This window comes from Chaetura pelagica, unplaced genomic scaffold, assembly GCF_000747805.2.
Source record: "Chaetura pelagica isolate M959 unplaced genomic scaffold, ChaPel_1.0 scaffold341, whole genome shotgun sequence".
NCBI lineage: Eukaryota > Metazoa > Chordata > Aves > Apodiformes > Apodidae > Chaetura > Chaetura pelagica.
This window is the reverse complement of record NW_009952151.1, coordinates 761,019-781,455: the sequence shown is the minus strand read 5'-3', so window position 1 is coordinate 781,455 and position 20,437 is coordinate 761,019. Positions and strand designations below refer to the sequence as shown.

General features: G+C 40.6%; 1 protein-coding gene across 1 annotated transcript; it reads left to right on the top strand.

The window, feature by feature from the left end:
* The first annotated feature begins 4,897 nt into the window (after positions 1–4,897).
* Positions 4,898–12,901, top strand: SAMD7 (sterile alpha motif domain containing 7). The gene is made up of 8 exons (XM_010006875.1): positions 4,898–5,000; positions 5,462–5,588; positions 5,754–5,890; positions 6,230–6,308; positions 8,689–9,365; positions 10,731–10,852; positions 11,609–11,719; positions 12,629–12,901. The coding sequence occupies exons 1-8, from the start codon at positions 4,898–4,900 to the stop codon at positions 12,899–12,901; spliced, it is 1,629 nt and encodes a 542-aa protein (XP_010005177.1).
* The last annotated feature ends 7,536 nt before the right edge of the window (positions 12,902–20,437 follow it).

The following is a 20,437-nucleotide window of genomic DNA, read 5'->3' as shown; positions in this document are numbered from 1 at the left end:
TCTACTGCAAAGGTATGCAAACATTGCTTTTTAAAAATGCTAATTCCCTGTGTTTGATGTACATAAAATCTGTACATATTAGTTAACAAAATCACAATATATTTAGCTAAAAAAAAGAATCTTCCATCAAGTCTATATTATACATAAGGCAATAGTGTATTTTGTCCATGCAATTAATAATACAGATACACAGACTGATACAGACATTTTGAAACTGCATACAGCATTATTAGATTTGTAAATGCTTCTAGTTCATGAAGTCCGTGTCTTGCCACTTCTCATCTAATAAATTGAGACAGAATTAGTACTGGGTGAGTGGTTCTGCCTGCTGCCAAGAAGGGTTTGCTAAGGGTAAGACTCTAAAGGTAGAGATTAACTTGTCTTCATCCCTGTAATGTGCTGTACAGCCAGGATTTGTGCAATAGGATCAGAGAAGAGCCATATATGACTGTAACACTGGACAGCTGGTGTGTATGAATTTATATGAACCCTGATGCAAGATCTGCAGCTACTCTCCAATCCCAGCTAATATATGTATCAGAAGTATACTTTCCCTCAAATATATTTTTTTTGCTGATACTGGTTTCTAATATGCTAGTTGTTATGAAAACAGTATGAACCCTAAATTGGACCTGCAAGCCAGAAGCCCAGCTAACTAACCAAAATAGGTGTTTTTCCAAACGGAATAACATAGATAAGTCAAGTCCAGTATCTCCTCCTGACACAGGGTTACATACAAGTCTTTGTTTTGGGTTATTAAGCTAACTACTTATTCTACCTCATGGATTCAATACTTTCCTGAACAGGAAATTCAGGGAAATAAGTAATTTAATACAGGTAACAGATACATACAAAATGTGTCATTTACACCATATTGATATTCTAATGCTCAGTTATGGAAAACAGATTAAAATTCCAGTGGAAATAACATCTGAAAGCATATTCCACAAATACAGGGTTACTTTTATATAACCAAGCTAAGTTAGATAGGATTGACTGGCACTCCAATGAATAAAACCAGAATGACTTCATGAAGCAACTTCAGTGACAATTTCATTAAGGAACCAAACTCCCCATTTGGCTCGTGATGATTCAAAAACTGGGTCAGTGGAAGAGTAAGCTACAGCTTTAGTGGAAGAAGATACCAATGAACTTTCAAGTCATATTATTCCATGACTTTTTCAATACTTAATCTTCTCCATGTCAAACCAGTAGACCACCTAGTCTACCTTTGCAAGGAGAACTTGGTCATGTGATGAAGGTTGCCTGAAGTGATGAACGTTGCCTGTAGTAATGCTCTGTGAATCTTGGCCATCTAATACATAATAATCTATAAATAAATATGGATCAATTCCACTATGGATGCTGCTGTATATGGTACCCTACAATGAATGAAAATGCCAGCATTTAAAATAAAACTTCATTTTAAAAAAGATATAATTTAAGAAAGTTCCTAAATAGCTTCTGCTTCAGCCCTGAAAGGAAGCTATGTGAGAAACTACCTGTGGACAGACAGCGTAATGTACTTCACACCCAACACAAAACTCAGGCTTGTATTGGGAACTGCTCAGACTACACAGAGAACACCTACTGGTGCTACTGGTGTCTAACCACAGTTACTGCTACATGGTAGCTGACAGGTGCCTCTCAGAACAGGCAGGGTATATGGGATCCCAGGTGGATTTGGGTCAGAAGAGATGGGTCTTTTCCCACTAGGTTTCCTATGATTCTACACTTTAAAGTTGGATAAAATAATCTTAGTCACAGGTGTGGGGGATGGTGGGAGGGGTATCACTAAAACAGTAGAGGTAGAAGGTCTAGGTAGGCCTCATAAAGGAAAGAGTCTTTTACTTGCATGCCTTTCCAACACAGGGACAGCTTCCCCAGAATATAGTGCATTTACAACTGTGACTAAAAGAGGGGATTGAGGCATTCTAGCAGCTCCTAAAATCCAAAAGTGGCACAGCTTGTCAGTCATCTGACAGATAAAACTGTTAGTGTAAATATTAGCTTTTAACATTTGTTTTCTCATTTGCTAGAATAAAAAGGCTAAAACCTCCTGTTTTTTCACTATGTCTACCTAGACCTCTGCTGATTGCTCTGCACCTTCATATTCTCTAGTCAGGTGCACCAAGAAAAGGCCAATGGCCAGGCTGTAAGGTTAGGATGAAGTCTAAAACTGCAGCTTTGTTTCCCAAAGTATTTAATATACAGCCACTCACCCCCGAAAGAAAACCATCTAACTGGTTCACTGGACTAACAGGGTATGGCAAACACCATCCTCCCAGTTGCCATCTATTTTTTGAGCTGCTGTAAAGTTTAGTTCAGCACTAAATCGCTTTAGTACTGAGCTTTGAAATGCTTTAGCAGCTCAGAAGCACTTTGGCAGCTCAGATGCTCTTCATGAAGCACCCAGCATCCTAACCCGCTTTAAGTCTAAAGTATCCTAAAAAAAAAAAAGGCAAATGCAAACATGTCCAGTGGCACATGTTCAGATACATGTGTCAAGAACAAAGGACATGGTGCTGTTCTTAGATTTGACAGGCTTGTCTGCTTCCAGGAAGACCTGAAGCTTGGCCAACAGAGATTCTAGCACTTAAAAATGTGAATAACTTTACATTTTAAGGGACCACACCAGTGGTGTGGTCCAAGTACAGCCTGTAATCTCAGCCTGAATGGCTGAAATAACTGACTTTTCTACCCTTTGGAAAACTCATTCTGAGGCTGATACCAAGTATCTTCAGCATACCAAGGAAATGGTAAATTCCTGAAGCATGTGAATTAGATTGATAGCTTTCACTTAAAATTGCTTGCAACTCTTCAATAGGTCAAAGGGAATAAAAGGAGTTACAATGATTTCTTTAATTTATAAATGGCTTGGATAACAAAATACAGGATTTGGGTTCTATCAGATTTTGGATAATGAACAGCTTTTAAAGTTTGATCCTGTTTTGGAGAAGGATTGGCTGTGAAAAAGGGAATTTTGGTTGTTCCTTAGGAATTTCTGTATCCTAGGCAGCTGGTGTGAAGGTAAACAAACCACTTGGCAATTGGATCTGTCTTGTAACACTACTAACACCTCAAGCTGTGTTTGATCTCACAGGTATTTGTACAACACAGCTGCCCTTGCAGTGGTCATGTAAGCACAACTGGTCCCACAGTTGGATTTTATCATGCCAAAGCTGTCAATCCCAGACAGCTTTGTAAGGCTAGAAGCAGAGCAATTTAGTATAAAAATGAAAAGAAGTTTCAGCCTGCAAATAAAGCAGATTTGGCATAAATGTGAAAATACACGGGAAAGATCTAACCAAAAGGTAGAGGAGGCTGGCATTTTAATGGCATAGGATCAACACAACATGCTAAAGGCAAACTGCCAAGTAAGCCATAAAAAGTAAAACCATCCAAAGCTCTGGGACATTTGTGCTTCAGAGATCACATCTTTGTGTAGTGATTATTAAAATGGATTTAGGAGTTGTCTGCACCCAGCTGAAATGTAAGGTAGCTGCTCTCAGGGAATTTGTCAGTGATGGTTTCCCTGCCATAGGATTCAGCTCCCAAAGTAGACCCTGAGGAGAGAAGCCTGCGCTCTTAGGGGAAAAGCCAGTCCTCTGTTTCTCAATAATCCCTGTTTGCTGGCTTTCATGGAAAGGTTAAAAAAGCCATGATTCACTTGAGCTGTCCTTGGTTTGGTAGATTCTCTGTGCCTCTCCCTGCATTTTAAGGTGTCCCTCACTGTTATCTGTATCAAATGCCAGATGAACTGATGGATCTGGAACTTTCTGTCTACAGGATGATAACACTTAAGCTTTCCATCTTTCAGAAAAGAGAAGGAATCTGTTTCATCAGAGCTAACTGGGAAGAAAATTCAACTCCTTAACTTCAATTTACTTAAAAAAAAATATTCTAAAAGTCAATCATTTGCTGTGCAAATCTAGTTTGAAATAAATTTAAAGATGCCCCTGCTGCCTTTAAAGCTAGCCTGCTCCTACTGCCAACCCCTCAACTTAAAGCACCCCACAGAGGGTAGCTTTCTAACATTCAGGTTGTGGGTTACAGGACTTATTTCCCTTATGACCTATGTGCGCAAATAATCTTCCCCCAAAATCCTGAGCAGGCCATACTGTGGTTATTCATTCCCCTGGTATCAGGATCATTTATAATCTGGTCACTTTTCTCTTAGGACAGACTTGGAAATGCTCACACAGTCCACCTCAGTAACAGTACAGCTACTCATCTATGCATTTGTAGTGTATTTGTGTTTAGTTTAAATTTCTACTCTTCTATCTGTCTTTGCCTTTACATATATGGACAATTAATCTGAGTCACATTGTTTTTATCACTGTTTTCATCACTATAAAGCATGTCCTTTTACCTTTTTTGCTTCATTTGGAGTTTCTAAGGGGCTAAGAAAAATTGGAACAGCTTATTTCTACCATTTCTTTCCATCTGTTTCACTTAGCTTACAGTTACAAGGCTCCAAACTATTACAATTCCCAAATTAAACCAAAGATACTTGCCTTCCTGAGTAAGGGCAATGTCACCGTGATACACCAGGGGCCTCAGGCAAAAGACTTTGGCTTAATTACACCCTTTTGAGCAGCTGACATTTCCCAATATCCTGACTTTCTTTGCATAGGAAGACCCAGGGACACTGAACAACTCAGTACAAATAAGGGCAACGTTTGGTTGGTTCTGAAAACTGGAAGTTTCTATCTGGTAACCAACAGAATCTACAAGCACTGGATGGTGCAGCTGTGATGGGCAGAAGGAATACCTACTTCTCTGAGAAATACCTTGCATAACCTGCTCTGTTTCTTATCTTACTGACTGTCTTATTCTCTTGGGCCTGCTGATTCAGCTCTTTTCAAAAGAAACGTTGTGGCTGTCTCCTTGCAGCATGACTCCACGAGATCACATGAGAAAAATGTCTATCCTGGGGGAACAAGGAACACTAGAAGAAAAGCACTTATACCGATTAGCAAGTGGCATGGCAGCAGGAGGTAAGCAGGAAGACACCCAACTGTGCATTTGTTTATAGGATTGCTAATATCTGTACAAAGCACCAGAAACAGCCAGCAACAGGTTTAATGTCTTCAAAAGGTATTTCAAATTCGTCTTAGGAGTAACTGGAGAAACAATTATCTTAAGGTAATTAAAAGTTAACATGGGGGATTCTTAGCTTTAAGAATTTGATCAAGAGAGGCTAAGGATCTGGAAGAAGAGACAAGGTCACCCAGGAACTCAGCAACAAAAACCATAGCTGGGCATGATGAGGTTCTGGCCCATCACTCTTCTCTCTAGAGCTGCTGTCTCACAAGAAGGTGGGTTCCAGCTAATAATAGGATTTTTCTAAAAATACATAAATGCTGACACCTGAGGAAAAAACGGTTACTACTGAAGTTATACTGCAGACAGAATCACTTTCTAATTGACTAACAGAACTGTGCGTGTTTTGTGTCAGAGCTGCGGCAGCGACAGGAGATGCTAATGAGGAATCAGATGATGGCAGTAAACCCTCAGCTGGTGGCTGCAGGCCAGCAGAGAATGCAGGCAATTCCTTCCCAGTTTGAACCTCGACTGGTAGACAGGTATTCTGCACCATTTCTTCCTTACAGCACTGCAGTTAAGGACTAACTGTGCTGTAAGGACAGTGCTGTAAGACTAACACGTGCTATACTTGAGTAAAGATCTTAGATTATGCTCAACTAAACAATGTCCTTTACACATCTGAATGCATTTTTTTTTCCTCTCAGAGATCTATTGCCTTCAACTGAAATGATGACATCTGCTGACCCAAGACAAATTCACATAGCATCCCACCTTGGACCCACAGTCCCACAGCATGCAAACATGCCAAACATATTGTCCAACCGTGTTTACCCAGGCCCAGGTAACGAAGTATTGTCTGCATCCTGGAAAGTGGTAGCATGTAAATGAGAAAGCAAACTGCACCTACTGGTTTTTCATAGGTTTACTGACAGTGTCAATAAACAGTTTATTTTTTCTGGAAAAACAGGCTGGCTGAAGACTTCATGTTTCTGCTACATATTCCCGCCAAAGCAATTAAGAAAAATAAGATTTAACTTGAAGTCTTATCAGCTTCCATGTGAAGTATATAGTTCAAGTCTTAAAAAGCTGTATTAAGTGTCTCTGATTTGCTTTGGTGTTTGCGCATTTGCTTGAGGAAACAAGTGAATTTCAAAGAGAATTTTTTTCTTCTCCCTTTAAGGATACAGCTTTCTGCAACCAGAGACCATGGAAGCTGTGGCCAGAAGACAGGAACTGGTTCAAAAGCAAAATATTGCCAGGTAATCAGTAGTAAGCTTTGCTCTGTGGCACATGCCAAGATTAGGGCAGCAAAGGCAGCTGGAAATTATTAAACGACAGATTTATAGTGGGTTTTTAATTTCTAGTGATTGAGATACTTTTTCAAGTCACCCAGAAAAGCAGAGGGCCTTTGATTTATCTCTTACAGTCTAAAGCTACTGAATTGTCTGCTTGCAGCCTTAAAGTGATATAAGAAATAAACTCCTGAGCTTGGTTAAAGAAACAAACAAGCTACAAACCAGATCCAAATGCCCTGAAGTTACAAAAAGTCAGAAAGAAATTTAAACTTTACAGCTGTGTGCTCTCATACACAACATTTCCAGCTTCTCCAGCTGGGTCCTTGGGATGATTAGCTACGTCTCCACCCTACCAGGGTGAACAGCTTTCCTAGCTTAACCAAATAGTCTAAATGTCAGAGTGATTACAGAGAGTTCAGTTATTTGTACCAGTTTCAGTGTAATCATTAGCTGGTTAAGTAACCACTAGTGCCCTCCCTCAGAGCCACAGCATTTCCGTAGAGGAACTCTAACCTCAACCACTCCCACACTGGGCTTTGGCACAGTACTGAAGGGCAGCACTCCTCATGCAGTAAAACAAAAGGTAAAGAACAGATCAGCTCCTAGTAAGCATCTCAAGGGAATTATGACAGAAGTGTTTTGAGCTCTTCAGTCATAAGATTCTCCAATCACAAGATTTGTATCAACAATGCATTTCGTATAGCTCTTACCACGTATCAAAAACTGAGAAAGACAAGTAAAACAGCTAGGAGCAAGCAGGGCCATCACATATTCCTTCAGCCACATCCTCAGTCCTACTTGTTCAGGCTCTTTCTTCAGCCCACAAAACCCAGGAAAACCCCAACATAAAAAAGCTCAGCCTAAATCCATGAGGTAACTTCCTACTCCAATCTTTTCCCATCCTGGCAATTTCCACCAGCTTCACACTGCTTTTTGTAGGACCTTGAGAGCTGCACTGGTTCCTTTCACCCTTTATAGAGACCAGATGTTGGCAAACAATCTCCTGCACTCTCTGTAGCTGTGCTGCTGAGCACCTGGGCCCAGATCTTTGTTTTCCAAGGAACTCTGCCTCCCATCAAAGTTCAGTGATTCCCTGCCTGCAGGTCCTCAGAGAAGCAGACTATCTTATCTGGAGAAGCAGTCAGGAGCTTAGCTTCTCAAGGGCTGTGTATGAGTGATGACAATTGGGCAAGATGTACAAGGGCACGGCACAGACAAAACACTTCCACTGGATCTCTGAAAGCAGAAAATTAATAATTCAGAGGTGGTTGCAAAGATGAAAAGAGGGCAGAGAAAAAGCCCTGAATGTTACAGTGATAAACTAACTCCTCCATACACAATCACCTGAACAGACAAACCTTTTACCCAAACTGTTTTCCTGGCAATGTTACATTAATGAGAAGCCTCCTAAAAATCAGACTCTCTCTGACCTGTTCTCCTCGTTGTAGTATTAAGAAAGCTATCCTAATGCACTTTAAAGACCTGATTGCCCTCACAAGCTCTTTTCCAAAGAAGAATGTGGAAGTCCCACTTAAAAGCTCCTCAAAGTAAGGAAGGCAGGCTGAACCATTTCTGGTTTGTGTCCAGTAGACTGGCTCATTTCTTCTACCTCACAGCTCCAGCTGAAGCACTAGGAGCTATAGCTTTCTGTTTGATCACTATCTCAGCTCCAGAGAAAGCTGCTGCTAGCAAAGGTTGGTACAATGGAGACACATACTACTCCTTGTATTCTCCATATCTCACTGGTGAGCCCTCCTACCCAGTATGCCGGGGCATGAAGCTGGCACAGCCCCTGGAATATTGGCTTTATCAGGAGGGAGATCAGCTGAACACTTTCCAGTAAGATCTCACCCTTGCACACCCTCAGAGCCACGTTCAGGTGCCAGGCACTATGGAGAGTTACTTCAGAGACTCCATATGTATGCACAGGTTCCAGAGATAATAGCATTCTACTTTTCTATCACAGTATCACTGCATTTTCCAGTTTTCAGTATCATTTTCTGACTGGTAATATAAATTACTTATTTGCTTCAGTCTTTGACCCTTATGACCCTGGAGACAACTTTCCAAATCCCAAGTGAGCATAATCACTGTAATAATGCCTGGATTGCCAATATCCAAGTAACACCTTTTTGTCTGAAATATTATCCAGAGACATCACATGGAAGATACAGTTTCTTTTTTTGCAGTTCGTGACCTCTCACATACATCAATATAGGGGAGAGTGAAGAAAATTAATGATCTTGCCTATTCAGTTATCTGAGTTTTAATCTGCTACTGAAAAAAAAAGAGATGATGAAGGAACTGAGCTGCCCTAACTGCTTGTGCTCTGTGTCTCTCTTAGAATGGAAATGGAGATGAGTGCTATTTTTCAGCAAAAAGAAATGGAGAAAGCTCATCGCAAAGGGCTGCTGGGCCTGGAAGCTCCTTTCCTTTACCACGGAATGCCAGCTAGTCCCATTGCTTTCCGTGGCAGGCACAGACTCCCTGAAGGCCACCTTCCTGGTGACCTGTATGTTCATCGTACCACCCTCGATGAAATTCATGGCAACACTATGCTCATGGCAACCAGCCCATACCCTCCAGTCAGCACTTTGCAAAGGGAGAAGGGACGTCGACCAGGGAGAAGAACTGGAAATCACAAAACTGCAGAGTGCAGTGCCAATGGCACAAAGAACCAAGCTGATGACAAAGCTACAGATCCTGCTTCAGCTGTGGCAGATGATGAGAAAGAAGAAAAGAAAGAATCAGAGGTGGAGACACCAAACAAACATGAACAAAGCAAAAACCAGACGGAACCATCTGCAGTTGCCAAAAACTGTAAAGAGTTTGAACAAGGCTTGAGAAAAAACTGTGCTACTCATGAAATTTCTGCTGAAACCAACAGCTGCAGCAACACGAATGAGAAGGAATCTAATAGCTCCTGTGCATTTGAGGACAAGTACATGTACCCTTCTGCAGTCCCATTCTCTGCTTTACCATATGGATTTCCAGTACCCAGCAACCCATTACTACCTTCAGGTTTGTCAAGTCTCCAGATTACAATTAGAGTAGCATGTTGATCTTTTTTTTTTCCCTCTCTTATTTCTTCCCTCTGTTTTAAGCAAATGCTTGGTATGAAAGAGTCATGGCAACTAAATGTAGAATTCGTATCCTGCAAATAGTAATAACTTGGTAAAAGTCAGCAAAAGTAAGGAGTGATTTTCCCTACCTGCAAACTGTGATGCTGGCTGGCATATTGGAGGCTTCAGCATCTTAGGTAGCAGTGCTTTACTTTGCAGAACAAAGCAAAAAGTCAAAAAGCAGCCTCCTGTTTCAATGCTCTGTGCCATGCACTGTACCACTGCAGGATATCATCCTGTGTTTATATCCATCCCTGAAGACAACACACTTGTCACCCCTAAGCTGTCAAGTTAGCAGCACTTGAAGGTTCTCTGCAATTCTGTTCAATGTGTTATGGTCTTTCCTTCTGTTGGTTGGGGGAAATGTGGAAGCACACAATGTACTGATCATAAGCCCTGTGTGAGTGAAACAGGACAAGGAATCATCTTAGAAGCTGCACTCATCTAAGAACAAACTTATCCTTGAGACTTGACCTCCCCAAGAATACAGCATAAGACACTGCAGGAATCATTGTTTCTAAAGCTTTGCAGCTTTTTTAAATGCACCAGTGCCAGCAGATGAGCCCTGCACAACTTCTCATTACCTGAAATGAGAACAGGCTGGGGAGTTTGTCCAGGATCATCTGCCAAAGACATTCTGTATCACTGCAAAATACATAATTAAAGAACCATAGATTCATTTAGGGTGGAAAAGACCTTTAAGATCACTGAGTCTAACCATAAACCTAACACTGCCAAGTCCACCACTAAACCAATTTTTAATTTTTACATTAAGTATTTTGTTCCTGCCTGTAAAAAGAAATTAAATTAAACAAAATTGCTGAATGAAACTGAGCTAGCCTCTCTCTCTTCTGCCCATGACTTTTCTCTATGTCCTTCTAGGTGCTAGAGGCTAGCAAAGGCCTGGTTCTGTTCTACTGAAATTCTTGTCAAGTTAAAATAACAGTACAGTCTAAAGAATGAAAAGCAATTAATAATGTACTCATTACAGAAAATACCACAGTATGATTTGTATGTGAAGTGACTGCTGTGTACAGTGCCAGCAGCAAACAAAAGGAGGGACCAAAATAAACCCCCCCAGTATCAGCTAATACCAATTCTCCAGTGATTTTGGCACCTAGGACTCCTGCATCTGTCTGTGCCCACAGGCTGCTGTTACGGCATTAGGTTCTGGAGAAGCGTAAAAATTCTCATGTCAACAATCTCTTCCTATCACTTGCTAGCAAAGTTCTACAACCGTAACATTTGTGTTTCTACCTCCAAGGAGCACATGGCCTGATCCTGAATGGAGAAGACATTTCTTCCATTGAAGATATCCGCAAGTGGACAGTTGATGATGTATACAGCTTCATCATCAGCCTCCCAGGCTGCTCAGATTACGCTCAGGTGATTATAAACATTCACCACATTTTCAGGTCTTTAAGACCATCTAGATTTGAAAGGTCATGGAACCAATGTAAATGTTAGAGGTTAACTGATTGTCACAAAGCCACAAAGGTAGTTGTAGTTTTCATTGTGCTTCAACATATGAAATACACGAAACTTGCTTTTGAAAGGGAAAGCCAGTCCATGCTCTGGGAGGTTACGTGCACTTCTGCTGCAATCTGGGGTCATTGCTCATGACACATACCAAGAGGATCAGCAGCAAAACCATAGTGTAAGAAAATGTTTTTTCACTCCACATGCCCTGCACAACTTTTATGCAATTTTGCATTCTTGAATGCTGATATTACCCAGACACTGCCCCTGAGCTCTTTCAAGCATCATTCCATTTGAAAAATGAAACGTCATTAGAAAAGCAAGCAAAGAGTTTGAAACCTTGTATATTCCTGGTAAAGCCTTAATCAACACAGTTCTTTCATTGGTAGCAGGCTGTTCACTTCCTAAAAAACCCCAGGAACTAAGTAACATTGAAACATTACAAAGTACCCACTTGTCAAGAACAAGGAGACACCAAGCAATTGTGGTGATACCCACACACCCAAACAAGAGACTTCAGGCTGCAGTTAGGAGATAAATGCAAAGATCAAACAGTAGAATTATTGTTTCCTCCCTCTATTGTCTATGCCTTAGGATTAAGAAAGAAAAATAACCAGTGAAGTCTGTTTTAGCACACCATGATGTGTTTTATCATTTCATAAGACATTTAAGGACCACGCTATTGATGGAGAAACCCTCCCACTGCTAACAGAGGAACATCTCCTGGATACAATGGGATTAAAGCTTGGACCAGCATTAAAAATCCGCTCCCAGGTAGGATCATAAAATGCACACCAAGATGGCAAGTCACAGACATATTAAAGAGTCAGAAGTTAACAGGATGAAATATTTCCAAACAAAACCACATTTTTTTCTCACTGATAAGGTAACTTAGGAGAAAAAGAAATTACTCCAGCATTGTTTGCATTTGCTTCTCTGCATGTTATGACAACACACAGGGAGAAACTAAGGGAAGGTCAGGACTGACAGTCTGAGAGACCAAGTGGAGTCAGGATCCAACTCTGGAAAGTAGACTAGGGGTGGAAATGGAAAAGATGTGTTTGATGATGTAACTCAGCTTTGCTCCTCTATTCCCTTCCCAGCTGGTAAGAACCGCTCTGCTAAATACTTGATTTTGCTCCAGCCTGGCTTTCAAAGAAAAGAAAAATACCAAGAAAAGGTTTCTGCAGCCTTTCTGGGAATATATTCTTACATGTTTCATGGACAGGCTGTTCTTATGTTTAAAGCTTTCTGTTCTTAATTTCACCAAGTAATATCAACTTTCTGTGTGTTTCTATTGCTGCCTGGTTCTTTTCCTTTTCTTTAACCCCTTGCTCACTTTCACTCTCATTAAAATTACCTTTCCTGCTCCTTACTGGCAGTTTGCTTCCCCTCTGTCCCACCTTAAGAATGAGAGGAGTCTGCTGTCAGAGCCAGCATACTGGGCTGTTCCCCAGGCTGAGTATTCCCAAGCTCCTTCCACAAGAACCAAGTTCTAGAAAAACATGAGAGGGGGGAAACAGAAGAGATTTTTCCATTTTTGCTAACCACTGATAACCTGTTGGGACAGCTGGGATCTCCTGGTTATCCCTGGCATTGCTATACCACAATCAGTCTTGATGTTTAAGGACTTTAACCTTACCTCAAGAAGCAATTGCTGCAATTGTGCTTTTCTCTTTAAAGGTCTCCCGACGTCTGGGCAACGTGTTCTACATGATGAATCTTCCTCTGTCCATGCCCCTGCCACCTGCTCCAGGCAAACCCTCAGACCAGCCCTCAGACATGGCCTCCCCCCTGCACTGCAACAGCAGTGGTGATGCTCTGGATAGTCCCTGCTCTCAGGACCCAGAAACTTCAAAAGCAGTGGAACAGATCGTTTCAGATAGCAGGGAAAATCCCTGTGACACAGCTGGGTCTCAGGCAGACTTCCAGATGATGGGTTTTCAGAAAAGCTGAGTGAAGTCTGGGACGTAACATGTTTCCAACAACACAGGAACCTCCAGCTGCAAAGGGTTTGAGAGGACAGCTACAGCCTGAACCATCTGTGGGCCTGGGGCCAAACAGAACAAGCTGCAAACGCAGCATGAGGAAGAAAGGTATCTGAGAGGCATTTTAAAAATGCAACTACATGTTAGTGCAATTACCTGCAAGTGCAATTCATGGAAAAGAATATCAGTACAGTTAACATGCAATTTTTCAGTGAAGTCCAGTGTCACCTCTGAGATCTGCTAGAGTCTCAGGGTGTGCTGCCTGTCTCACAGTGTGCTTCTGCTGGGAAACTACAAGATACAGCTTCCACACATAGCTGACTTCTGCCTCTGTGGAACATTTGTACAGAAAATTTATATGGAATTCATTGGAAAGAATGAATGGAGAGTATGGATTTACCTGCAGAATATAGAAAAACATACCCTAGACTCAGCAATTTGTGTTAATTCCAGTGCTGTTCTAGAACTAAGCCTTTCTAAGTGCCTGGGAAGGGCATACAGAGTATAGATGAGATGAGTGGATTAAACACTGGACATGAAAATACTGTGTGTAACAGGTATTTAATTATTCCAAGGCATTTTTATCACCAAGGTTTGAATTTGCTTTACATGATTGCACAACTGAGATGAGTTTAAGAGTAAGAATCAGTAGATTCCACCACAAAGACTACTCCCTGGGACAGTAATTAATGTTCCTGCAGACAGCAGACTCAAAGCAGCCTGTTCCTGCCAACCTCTGCTGTAGAACCCTTCCCCTCAGCTCATGGAAAACCCTTCACTCAGCAGCATGCTCAGTGCTCTTAATTCTGGAAGAGGCCATTAATTTTAGCCTGAGAGCTCCCTTTTCTCTGCAAAAAAACTGTTTCCCCTTACTTCTGCTACTGATGATTCATTACCTCACAGCAAACAAGAACCAAAAAATAAGAGGTTTTAGCTAGTGATAAATCTCCTGCATTTTGTTATGATTTCTGTGTGAATTACCTTTGTTCCCTCTTTTAGGGGTCTTCTCTGTACACTTCCACTCCTTCCAAGAACATTTCTTTATTCCAAAGGACTCAAATATCTTTAATAAAACTAAGTTCTGTAAATTGAGAGCTGATAGATTTTGGATCTGCTGCATACTGCTACTTTATGTCCCCTTAGTTTAGTTTGTGTGGCCTCGAGCACTTAAAAACCAAGAGGTAAACTGCTGTATAGATGGTGAGTGTCTAAACCCAGGAGGAGGGAAAGTATTCTTATACTTCAGCTTGTGGTCACCTGCTCTTTTACTTTAGCCTAAACTAAATTATTTTATATTTTTGGTATATTAGTATACTAGATAATACATGATTAGATGTTTGCAAAAGCAACTTAAGATGTTAATCTTGCTATCACTACCTTACATCTGTTATCTGGTGAAATAATGGAAGTCTTTCCCAAGAGTATGGATTATGTTTTATGCATCATCTGTGGGGACTTTCCATATAAGGAATTATTTTCTGAAGGCTCAACAGTCTTCAAAAAAAGCAAAATTATAACATGCAGCTGGAAAATTTAAACATAAGATGTACAACAGCAGTATGAATCCTCTGCTTTCCTCATTAACTCTTCTACATTTTTTCATTGTTTTAGAACTTACTAAGGCAACTTGGAGAGTTTGGTGTTGATTTTGGTAATGTAAATGTTTACTTTTCCAGATTTTGCAATGTAAAAAGTCATCTTTGTTTGAAATGCTTTTACCTGTTATTTTAATAGGTAGCATCTCAGATTAATTACAACAGAAGAAATGTTTTGCTTTTACAGTAGATTTAGCTATTGTATTTTTTTTTAATGTAGATTGTTCATATACCATGAGGGAAAAAAGAAAATATTTTTATATAGTAAACATGTTTGTCAAAAATAAAATAAGGGAGTCCAATTCTGTGTAGCATGTGAAACTATTTTTAACTTTTTTTTTTTTTGTAAAATTGACAACCATGCTGACAGTGTCTCTTCTCTAGTGAAACACAGTTAATGAACTGGTTTTCAAACGGCATCCTACCTCCTCATTGTATCAAATCTTTGACTTAACCCACGTGAGACCTTCTCCACCCCAGAAGAGGAATCACTGACACGTTTCCAGGTCAATGAAGCCACGAGATGTCGCTGCAAAGCTACGAGAGGTTAACTACTACCGCTCCAAAGTGAAATGCGGCACAGGGTGCAGGGGGTCTTAACAGCAAGGATATGGAGAAACTGAAATGTTTTTTCTAAAGTGACAGCAGAGGAACTTGATTTGAAATTTTCTTTTGCCTGGGAAGAAAGACTGAAATCTGATTCTAGGAGTGTGACCATTTTTGTAAATGGCTCAGACCTGATCAAAGCCAAAGCAGAAAAAGCTGGGATGCACACTCTGCAGTCTGGTACTACTTCTGCAATTAAAAAAAACACCAAACATATCATCCTTTGCACGTACTGGGCTTTTGCTCCCCAAACGACAAAAATAATGACTCCATGGCTTCCTGTACTGGGGGAAAGATGTGTTGGAGCAGCCAAAATGCAGTGAGGCCTGGGCTGCACATAGCAAAATAACATAATCAAGCATAATCGATTGTGTTTCTAATGAAGGAAATACCACTGGTGGTGAATATTTCCTCTCCTACAAACACTTCCCAGAAAAAAAATTAAAGGAAAAAATAATTTAAAAAAAAGTAGAATCAGAAGACAGGTGCACATGTTCAGATTTTTATGTGTTTTCAGAATTATGTTTACACATAGACATTGAGGTCTTACTGATTTCCAGCAGCTACAAGCTCTTTTTGACTTTTAATGCTTATTCCAGCTGCAGAGGAGTGCAGGAAGCTATCACAAGTAGTAACAAAGCCTACAGAACTGGGCTACTTAGTGACTTTCTGTTGCCTCTGCCACCACTGCACTAACTTTTTCTGTTATGCCACAATGGGATGTAGAGGTATTTTAACACATGTGACATCCTTAGAAATCTATCACTGTATTAGTCTGTAATAGTGATGCAGCTTATGAAGAAGACAATGGGGTTTTTATGAGATGTTGTAGAAGTATCTGATTTTGTTTGTTCCTACACTAAAAGTGTAGGCTTCTAAGGACAGGAATTTACATTTCTTTTTTTTTTAATAGACCCAAGGTTGAAGAAAAGATAAATAAAAAGGTATAGCAAACATATAACAAAATGGTTCTATACTATAAATAACAGGTTTAGGCAAGTCCTGAAATGAAACAGTAGTTTGTCCTTCCTACCACAACCTATGTTTCTGACCTAATGATTGCCATGTGTGATGATGACATGGAATATGTATTCATATAGATAGAAACAGATAATTCTCTGCTCCATTACCCAGGTGAAAAATCTGTTTTAAATGCTATGAATATACAACAGTTAGGCAAAATTCCCACCTGGTCCAAGTCACACAGTCATTCTAATCAATCTCATGAAAGCAGGAGAAGGCAGGCATGTCCACAAGCAATGATAACTGAAACTTCCACACCACCAGTTATCTTATAAAACTTGTGTTCTACGCCCTCAAACAATTATGAATCCTCCACAGAATAGTTTTCAGAATGTTAGTTTATCCTTTGAGTGTGAAACAGAAAAAATAATCACTTCCAGTTTTTAAAATCACCTCTACTCTTTAAAACTAAGTAGAATTTTCTCATATTTTAGGCTTTCCAAATACCCTATTCTAGTGCTGATTGGCTGTGTAGTGTTTTGAGTCACCTTCAACATCAGACATTTTACAGAAAAGCACTCAAAACTAGATACAGCTCTTGTTTTGGTACCTTGCTCTGATAATGGCATAATAAATGTCATATCTAAGCCCTTTATTATTCACTGGAAAGTAACAAGTCAGCTCTGTGAAGCTGGGTGTTCATCAGGGTTCTGCTGTGTGTGCTTGGGTTTGACTAAGCCCTTCATGCAATAATGAGCAGCTACAGCTATATTGCTATTGCCAGTTCAGCACAATAAGGATCCATCTTATGGCAAGGGAAAAACCCACCTCTCCTTTTTTGTCTGGTTTGATTTGTTGCTTTTTTGGTGGTTTGTTTCTTTGTTTTGAGGGGGATGCTTTCTGCCTTCGCATTTCCATAACTTCTTTCTTTGGGAAGGTTTTGCTTCTACTATCACCTATAGTGAGGCCACATGAATTATTATTCTGTTGACTTGGCCTTTATGCAGAGTTAGGTAGATTTACTGAAGCCTGTATTCTTCCAGACAGACATCAGTTCTGCTACTATCCACTTGTTCTTCTTGAGCCAACAATCTTTTTTCTAGACTGTAGAAAAGAGGAACCTGTAGCACTGAGAATGTCTCTGCAGGACTGAGAATGTCTCTGTAGGACTGAGAATGATACAGTATTTTTTCCTCTAGTACAGCAATCACATGAATAGATGCTTTGCTCTACCAAAATTTTAAAACCTAGATATGTGGCATCTGTGTGTGTGAATTACTGAAATAAAAATCAATCATGCAAAACGGTAAACAGAAAAAGCACTGCTGACCAAGGGGAAAAAAGAAAGCATCAAGCCAATCTGGTTTTCATCTCTGCTGATTACCTTTCAGTTCCAGGGTTCAAACAGCTCTGGTAGAGAGGAAGGCTGCTCAGCCTGTGACTCACGGCAGATAAACAGTCTGTAAACAGTCTGCCATGAAAGACAGTCTGCAAGGCAACCACTGGCTTCTAGTTGAATCTGTTAATGGGAGAGATGTAAATTCAAGAATCACATTTTTATATAACAGTTAGTTTTAACTAAACACCTGTGGACATAACAACAAATTGATGATTTTATAAAACAATGACAATTTGTTTTTCCTAATGTTATGTCCTTCATACTCCCACTCTTCTTCCCTCCTGCTACTGCAAAAAATATTGAGATACATGGAAGTCTTTTTAAGTTCTAATTTTTTTGTTCCCCAAAACCTTATTAAAAATGTGTTGATGTATTTTCCATTTAACATAGTAATGTGTCCAGGTGCATCCTCAATGACTCCAGCACAGTCTGCTGGAGCTGCAGATTGACAGTGGTTTTTAGGAAGAGCTACGTGCCCTTCCACATCAAGAGAGTCATGTCCTTATTAGGGTTCATCAGTTATTGCCAAAATTAAAATATATTCTTGCAATGAGCAAAGCTGGCATTTGAAGCAGAGGTAACTAATTACAGAAGGACCAGAATCAGAAGAAACTCATTCTTAGTTCAACTATGTTATTTGTAACCTGTATGTATCAAATAATTCTGAGTTGTATAGAAATGAAAAGGAACCTGCAAGAGTGGAAGTATTTAAGCAGCTTCTTAGTGAAAGGTAATTCTGGAGATCTGTCTAATGAGTCTTGGTTGTTCCGCTAAATTAAAAGCTAAGTGGCTAACTAAATATTTATAAGCTTCTGAGATGGAAGTGACTCAGGATATGTCTACACTGGAGTGTGCTTCTGAGTTATGACTCACTTATTTGTGGGTGGATTTTAGCTGAACCTGCCTTGAAAATACATGTTGCTGTACAGAACAAGGCCCATATTCCTTATATTTTGAGCCCATATTCAGTGCTAATGCCATTCTGTCCGTTTGGCTTCAGTTGAAAAAGGAAACCATGCTACTTGTATGCAATATCCTTCACGACAGTAATTTAAGCAGTCATGGTTCTGAAATCAACATGGCTGTTGACCCTGGAGGGGCTATGACTTCAGTGCATGGTCCTGAAATGCCCCTTTTTCAGCCTGCCCTACAGCAGACATAGACACTAACCTTCAATGCAATCAGCTTGAACATTCACCTTCATTCCCTGGTTTTCTTGAGATTCTGTCACTTCCCACTCTTCTGTTTTCCAGCTGTATTGATGACTGCAAATAAGCTTGCCCCATCTAAGAGTCAGTCTTGACAGGATCTGTTCTCCACTGGGGAAGGAGGTTCACCATCCAGTGCCTCACACTGGAGGACACATTCCGTCCCTGATACTTTCCATAAATCTGCTGGAAGTGATCAGTTTGCTCCCTGTGCTGCGCACCAATCTGCTGCTGTCCTGGGAACAGCTTCCACAAGTTAGTTTCTCAAGCTTGAGATGAATTAAAAGCTATGTGGAAAAAAAAAAAAAAAAGAAAAAAAAAAAAAAAAAAAAGTAAAAAAAATTATGTAGATTAACCAGAAATCCAAGGTGCTTTTCTGGCAGCAAACAGCTTGATGTACTGCAGATAATATACCATGCCAAAAAAAAAAGGCAGCATAAAAGCTAAGCATTAAAGGTGGGTTTATGCATCATCAGTAGATACCAAGACACAGAAGGCATACAGAAAGTAAGGTCCTAAATAGCCTGAAAGTGGAGGGATGATGATCTGGAATGAAACCTGACATGTGGTAATTGCATTCCTCACAAGGAGGGTGGCGAGCAGACAGGGAGTTTCAAACAGCCTCTTCTATGTAACAAGGAGGAGTTTCCCAGCTGAATTTCAGCTTTGATTATGCAAGGATAGCAGAGAGGCTCTGAGCTACGCCATGTGAAACCCTTCCTGCAGGCACTGTGTATTATTAGCAAACTATAACTTAGAGATGGCTAAAACTTCTTCCTCAAGCAAGCCTCCATTTCAGATGTGCTTTTGTATTACTGTGTTAAGCACATCAAATAACTGTTAAAATGATTGCCAACCTGAAGATGCATGTTTTGAATAAATGCACTTTGCCTGCTTTCACCAAGGCTTTTATTGTAACCACTACAACTTTAATTTCCTATACCTACAATTTGATATTTTCAATTATAGTTCATTCCCTCTGCAGTCAGGCAGCTTAATTTGTAACTAGTATAGATTTTCTGCGCAGCAACAGCAGAAGAAAAACATTCCAAGGAAAAAGACATTGTAGCAGAAAAAAACCACATAAACTGGCATGGTAGCTCAGGAACAAATAAGCTGCTGGAAAAAAAATTTTAGATTTTTAATTACCTACTTTTCAATCCGAGAGATTCCAAAAATCATAAGAAAAGGGCAACAAAATCTGAAGGGGCTGGACACTACAGCACTGCACATACCCTTCCACCCCCAAGTGCCAGCGTGTGGTTTGGAAACACAGAGCCAGGATAAACCATTACAAGCTTTGCTAACTTGAATGATCTCATAGTGCCAGTCTGTGGGACAACCTCTGACAAAAGGCCGTTTCACTTTACATGGGTTGCTTTCTAAATCTAATCCTGTAGGTGTATGAGAAGGTCCGAGCAACCAGAGCACCTTCAAGTAACACCTCACAAAGGCCTGCTGCATCCAGACTCTTTCAGGCCTACCATCCTATTCAGGAGCACCAAAACGAACCATTTTTGCTGCCAAAGAGCTGGAGCACCTTTATCCCAGGGAGGTGGTCTCAGCGGGCACACGAGGGCCTCGCTCTGCAGCTGAGCCGGCCAGATGTGCCTCCCTCCTCGGGCAGGCCCTGCCCCGCAGCCCCTGCCTCGGAACCGGGGCAGCCAAGAGCCCAAAACACCCACTTGGGAGCCGGTTGAGGCGCCGGGGCCTCAGCCCGCCCAGATGCGTCC